We start from the raw sequence: 7,337 nt of genomic DNA on the forward strand, positions 1-7,337 counted from the left end.
AGCTGATAAAAGACTGAAAATCTGTGTCTCAGACAAGAGTAAAACAACAGAAATCTATCGTCTAAAAGTTATTTCAAAATAAATTATAAAGCTTCAAATTTTCAAGACAGTTTTAACATGATTTCCATGTAACAACACTTTTAAAAGTTTAAACATGAGAGTGTCCTAAGTAACACTCATCTGTGCAAATCTGGTTCAGTAACAATTAACCACAAAGCTCACTGCAAATAACAGCAGACTTGTGCATATCTAAAATATTATTATTATACTCTCATTAGTACTTCTGCTACTCACTTTTGCAATTTTTACACATCCATTTTTAGTTTACAGCATATTAAATTGCTTTATGTCGCTTTTTCCACTTCCAGGTATTAAATTAATTTCATACAATCATATATTAAAGGGGTCATATGATGCGATTTCAATTTTTCCTTTCTCTTTGGAGTGTTACAAGCTATTGGTGCATAAAGAAAATCAGTAAAGTTGCAAAGACTAAAGTCTCAAATCCAAAGAGATATTCTTTATAAAAGTTAACACTCATCCCCGCCCCCCTGAAATGGCTCGTTCTGACACGCCCCCACATATCTACATCAGTATGTGGGAAGTTTTGCATAACGATGCACAGATGTTCACGCAAAGAAAGAAGGCAAACCTTTTATTCTCGTTGTAGTATTGTTGTTGCCGCCGCCGCCCCCATGTCGTATAGACGCTGTGTGTTTCACCGTGAAAGCAAAACTACTTTGTTTGGCCTTCCAAAATAGGACGATATCCGCTTCGTCATGCCTGGAGCTGATCCGTGCTGGTCGCTGAGGAAATACATCAACTGTGGATCGCCGAATCGGCTTTCACCGTGGACGAACATGTGGTTGCTGCAAGAACAAGGTACGCTCCTTCGTAGAATCCGCCTGCCGCACCGTTCTCTGGCCGCCCGCCTCTGCTCATTCAACCCAGCCGTGTGTCACTCTAGACCGCGGCTCACTCTAGGCCTCCGGCCTCCACTCACTCAAGGCTGCGGTTTGTGACATTGTTCCGTTGAGAAAGCGAAACTACTTTGTTTTTGCCTTCCAAAAGTAAACACGACTAGAAATCATGTTTATATCACGTTTATAATGGCCGGCCGGACAAGGCTTCACAATATGTTAAGAGGCGTAACATTTCCATCTCACGCTGGATAGCTGGCCAATCACAGCCATAGACAGTAAAAGAAATGGACACAGCGACCCCATTGGATTCAACGGAGACAAGTGAAGTCGGGGGAGGTCCAAGATGGCGCCTTGTTAAGTCAAAGTTTTCAGAGCTCCTGACCAAACTTTATATATTAAGAAAGTATAGCTGTATTAACTTATTTTTTCATTACATTTGCTAGATCATATTTTAGTACATACAATTAAGAGCATAAATATGCCATTTGACAAACGCAAAGAGCGATCAGACACTATCGACATCATGGATGTCAACGATTATGCTTCTCCTGCTGTAAACGAGCTAGATCTCTGCGCGACTTCACTCCCTGTCACTCCTAGCAAGCCACCTGCTCATAAAAAGGTAAATCTTCAAGTCCAAACGAGCAGGCCGACTCTGCCATCATTTCTACACTCTCCTCGTTGATCAATACTCGGTTTGACGCACTCAAAGGAATGATTAGCGCCAATGCTCTGAAGATAGAAAGTCTGAAGAAAACGGTAGACTTTGTGTGTGCAGAAGTACAAGATCTAAAAACTAATGTGAAAGATGTAGATTCCAGGCTTAAAGATCAAGAACATCTCACGAGCACCTGGGAAACACGCATTTCTGATCTGGAGAGATACTCTCGCAGGTGGAATTTGAGATTGTTTGGAGTGCCTGAGACTTTCAAAGAAGATATCAGATCCAAAGTCATTCAAATCTGCAGCGAGACTTATCCCGAGGCCAAGAGCAAGTACCCTGATGTTGTTGACACTGTGCATCGGTTAGGGAGGAGAGGTGACCACACAAAACATGCAGTTCTCCTCACGGATTATCCGCGATGCCTTATGGAAAGCGGCCAAGAATTCCCAGTTTCTCAAAGACAACAACCTCCGCTTCGCAGAGGATCTGACTTCGCTGGACCGGGAGAGACGGAAGAACTTGTGGCCGAGAGTGAGAGAAATTAAAAGTTTATTTTAAATTGGTCAGTTAAGCTCTGTTCATCTCAGCTTTTTTCTCATCTATCAGTTTTGACTTTTTGCCTTTGTTTTGAATCGTGTTGAACAACTGTTCATTTGCTGTTCATTTTTTCAATGTCAATATCGTTCATTTCTCTTAATGCCAGGGGTCTAAGAAACAATGTGAAGCGCAAAGCCCTCTTTTTGTATGTTAAAAACCATGGATCAGACTTTTGCTTTTTTCAAGAAACCCATTCCACACAGGACGATGATAAATTTCTGAGGTCCCAGTGGGGCAGTGATGTATGGATGTCGCACGGCACAGAGCGATCAGCAGGTGTCACCATTTTAAAAAATAAGTTTGCTGGTGAAATTCTACACGTTGACAGTGATCCAAAGGCTCATTTTCTCTTATTAGTGCTTTCACTTGGTCAGACCATCTCAGTGTTATTAAATGTTTATGGGTACAATTCTTCTATAGAAAATACCACCTTATTGGACAATATCAGTGAAAATATACAGTACTGGTTAAATACCCCAATGCTGTTCTTATTTTAAGCAGTGATTTAGATAGGTTTTTCCCCAGAGCTGCTTCTATAAGTCCAATTATGAATAATTTCATGTTGCGTTTTTGCGTTGTTGATATATGGAGAGAAATATATCCACAGCAGAGACTCTATACGTGGAGCAGCAAGGACCATTCTAAGCAGTCCCGAATAGATTACTGACTCATTTCTCAAAGCCTAGCAAATAGTTTTAAATCAGTCAGCATTCATGCTACACCTCTTACAGATCACAGTGCAGTCTCTCTTAGGCTTTGTCTTTCTGCATCCCTTGATTTCAGCTCATCTCCTTCTTATCTGATAAACTTGAGTATGCTGACCTGCAGTCCTAAATTAGATGAGATGTACACTTATAGGAGCTGGGGTGCTTATATTAGATCCTAGACAAAAATGGCTGGAGGAGGGAGAATGTAACACAGCCCTATTTTTCCAGATTAGAAAAAGATAAGCTTAAGTACTTCACTAGTGAAACTCTTAATATTGAGGGGACAGTCACTAATAATCCTCAAGCAACTGCACATTTCTGTGCTAAATTTTACAGGAATCTAACATTTTCAGAAGGCGCCAGCCCATACTTTTCTGGAAGAGGTAAGGGTGTGCAGATCTCATCTCAGAGATGACAGAAATCTCTTTGTGATAGTGAAATTACTTTTATCTGAAGTTAGTAACCTCGAATTCTTAGAACTTAAAAACAATAAATCTCCCCGAGGCGGACGAGACTTACGCAGAGTTTTATAAACAGTTCTCCTAGAGAATTGTCTCCTTTTTTACTGGAAGGTTTTTGAAGAAAGTATATACAGAATAGAGGCTCTCCTGCGGACTCTCACTGCTAAAGGCTTAATTACTTTAATTCCTGAAGCCTAAGTAAGCATTTACTTTTAATTAACAATTGAGGTGTCCCATTTCTCTTGCTAAACAGTATTATAAAATTTTAGCTATTATGTTTGCTAAAACATTCAAATATGTATTGGGTTCTGTTATAGATGAGACACAATCTGTTTTTTTTTTTTTAACAAAAGACACATTGTTAACAATATAAGGTTGATTCTTGATTTATTAGATTATTCAGATTTGATTCATGAGGACAGCTTCCTTCTTTTCTTAGATTTCTAAAATGCTTTGATTTTTTAGAGCACCAATTTTATTAATTAATTCATTAGATAAATTTGGTTTTTTTGGGGATATGCTTTTCTCTATGTTTTGCAGAGTAATTAAAACCCTTTACAATAATGGAAGTGCTTCGATTAAATTAAAGAATGGCACATCACAAAGGTTTAGTTTTATCAGAGGGAGTGAGAGGACAAAGGTTGTCCCCTTTCTCCCCTATTTATTTCTTCTTTGTTGTGCAGCTACATTCAAGCATTTGTATGTAGAAAGTGCTATTCAGGACGATAGGTTTAGCTGATCAAAGAGAAAGTATTTATTAGTAGAATTAGCAGATGACACCCACCTTATTTTTGAGAGATGCTTCCCAAATCCCTATAGCAATGAATATATATAAAACTGTTCTCTGAAGCTTCAGGTCTTAATCTAAACTTATAAATAAATGTGAATTAAGGACTGTATTTTCAACTCACTATTTATAATATTCCAGATTAAATCCGAAATTACATATTTAGGCATTATGATAACTAAAAATCAAGATAAAAGATGTACCTTGAATTTTGATCAGTTATAATAAAGCCCAAAGAAGATTCAGTGCATGGTTGCAAGAGAGACTTGAGCTTGAGAGGCAGGAATACTCTGCTCTGTCTCTATATGTGGACTAACAAAATTTGTAAATCAGCTGATAAAATCCTGTTTAATTTTGTTTGGAAAAACAAAATCCCATTATCTTAAGAAGTCTGTATTAATGAACACATATGAGTATGGTGGGTTGAATTACCTTGATTTCTCTCTTCTTGAACAACACTTTCAAAAATTAATTGAATTAGACAGTTTTGTGTAATCAAACTCAATCTGGAATTTTATCCCCGATTACTTCTTTTCCAAATTAGGTGGTGCTCCCTTTCCTATTGATCTGTAATTTTAATATTGCTAGAATCCCTTACAGTTTATCTAGAATTTCACAAACCAGGCATTATTTGCATGGTCATTAATCTTTAAGCACAATTTCTCCCCTCACGCGGTACTTCATTTTGAACAATCAAGACATTGTATGATAAAGAGAAAATCTTTGATTTTTTAGTAATTGGTTTGAGAAAAAATTCTGATTTTTCCCAGTTGTTTTAACTCAGAAGTTATTCTTTTAGAAGTTACCAAGAATTTTTTATGTAAATTTAATTTTCAAGTTACTCCCAGAAGAGTTCTCCATTGTCATGGGCCGCTATTCTTAAAAGGCTGTTATCCTTTTTAAGGGACTCCTGTTAGATCATCCAGCACCTTATCCTATTTCTTTGGGCCATTTGGAAATCCCAGGAGGAAAACTATGCGTTTTGATTCACTCTCTTTCGATCATGTAACTTATAAGATTAAGATTCACATCTCCTGTTCAAAAAGAGGCTAGTAACAACTCCATATGTGATGTGTAGTTCTGTGAGAATATCGGTGTGAATCATATTCCGATTTGGCACAAAAAGAGTGAACTCTGTCTTTGAAATACATAATAACTAACAAGGTTAGATAAATCTCATTCAAATTGTTACACAGATTTTACCCAGCTTAAAGACTGTTTTTGTAAAAGGTTTAAATCAGACATAGATACAAGCTGTTCTGTTGTTTTGTGGACTGACCCCCTAATGAAACGTGCAATTTTCCACTAGTCCTTTAAAATTGAGATTGATCCTCACACAACAATGCCTTTTGTGGATTGTACACCTTCTCTAATGCAATCAATCGCTGTAAAGTGTGCTCCAAGTGAGGTTATGACATCTCCACAATGCCTCTGCTTGTTTAAGGATGTAGCTTGCTGTGGCTTCTATTTTAATATGGCAAAAACACAAAATTTAATGGCATATCTTCAAATATTTTAAACCTATTATTATTACATATCTTTGCGCTGATTTCATATGTCACCGCATAAATTCGCTTGCTCAAAAATCCCCTTTATATATTGATTTTTGAAAAGAGGTTCAACAGCTATTTCCCAAACTATTTCGTTCTTCTCAAGACTTCTCTAAAGCTATTAAAACACTTTATTTCCTATTTTCCTAATTAGGGCTCTGTCTAAGCTTTTGTTTTGTTATCATTTATTGACTGTTTGCATATACTATAATGGGGTTTGCAGTGTAATGTCACCTTTTTGCACATAATGTTGATATTATATGTATTTGTAGCCTGTGGGATCAGCTCCCCCATCACAGCACACCTCACTTTTCAGAGAGATGAACCTTGTGAAAACGGACAAAGGCTTCAGAATAAGGGCATAGAGGAGAAAACAATAACGCATAGTATGTGGAAAATAATGTGTTTTTTTTTTTTTCTTTACCTTAAAACCGCATAAAAGACATTTCATTACACCAAATACACAAAATAATGTTCTTTTTAGCAACATCATATGACCCTTTGGGCTCAGTAGCCGATGCTTTGATATTAAATACTGAAGTTAAAGCAACACCCTCACCGAACACTTGTAGTGTAGTTTCTCCTGTAAGTGTCTCTCCAGCACTAGTTGCTACAGTTAGTTTGTATGTTCCAGAATCATCCAGTGTCAGGTTCCGGAGCTCCAAAGCGAAAGTGTTTATGTCAAAACTGGCTCTGTCTGTGTATGCTGGGAATATTACAGTTGAACCAGACTGTACTGACAATATAGGAGTTGATCCAAAATTCCACTGAACTATATTAATTGATGTGGAGGGCGGGTTATCAGGAGCAAACACCACACTTCCTTCTACTGCTCCATTAGCCGGACCAGAAAACTGCAGATCTTCTCCTAAATACTGCCCTATGTCAAAGAAAGAAAGAAAGAGTTATTGACTAATTGCTCTACATGGCATACTTTTTATCTGCTACAACTACTGTAGTGAAATATTTAGTTCACAATTTCACAACAACAAAAACAATGATTAACTGCAAAGGCGGACATATATTTTTCTACAATAACATAATTAAAATAGTTCCAACTAACTAGTTATTATACACAGCAATTCAACATACATTTTTGAATGACAAAAAAGCCTCACCAAAAAGCGATAACATCCACAGCGTACAGAACAAACTCTCAGAAACCATCATGATCGAGCTCTCAGCTGTCAGGAGCTGCTGCTTAAATCATCTGAACTATTTACATCAGTTTTCAGTCAATAATAAACAGCAGTTCTAGACAGAAGAGCTCACTGCGCCATCTAGCGCTGGATATTAACACGAGTCTTACCTTTGATCATTCAGGAAAGTCAAGCGTGTACGTCTGCAGACTGCAAGACAGAGGCGTAACTTGAAGTTGTCCAAATCACACAGAACCACGCGAGATGTAGAAACGAGATGTTGTTGGCAAGATGGCCGCTCATGTTAAAACAACGGTGAGATTTTTTCCGAGATAATGGTTAAAATTTAAGTGCGTAAATCAGTTTCGTGTTGTGCATTATTGATTCTGGAGTTATTAAAACTTAACCTTCCTCAGCATTCTTGGCATTCATTTGTTAATTTTATGAAAAATATATGATGTTCTACATACACCCCAATGATGAATTAACAAAACTTAACTGTAAATTAT

The 7,337-nt window shown here is 37.3% G+C and overlaps 1 protein-coding gene across 1 annotated transcript in view; it reads right to left on the reverse strand.

The window, feature by feature from the left end:
- Positions 1–6,967, reverse strand: part of LOC122147924 (SLAM family member 7-like) — a 35,008-nt gene extending 28,041 nt beyond the window's left edge. Inside the window, exons 1-2 of the mRNA XM_042771884.1 lie at positions 6,808–6,967; positions 6,249–6,569 (exon numbers count right to left, since the gene is read on the reverse strand). Coding sequence (XP_042627818.1) covers positions 6,249–6,569; positions 6,808–6,859 — 373 coding nt within the window. The 5' untranslated portion in view covers positions 6,860–6,967. The remainder of the gene's footprint in view (positions 1–6,248; positions 6,570–6,807) is intronic.
- Positions 6,968–7,337: the final 370 nt, after the last annotated feature.

This window comes from Cyprinus carpio, chromosome A16 (assembly GCF_018340385.1).
Source record: "Cyprinus carpio isolate SPL01 chromosome A16, ASM1834038v1, whole genome shotgun sequence".
Taxonomy (NCBI): domain Eukaryota; kingdom Metazoa; phylum Chordata; class Actinopteri; order Cypriniformes; family Cyprinidae; genus Cyprinus; species Cyprinus carpio.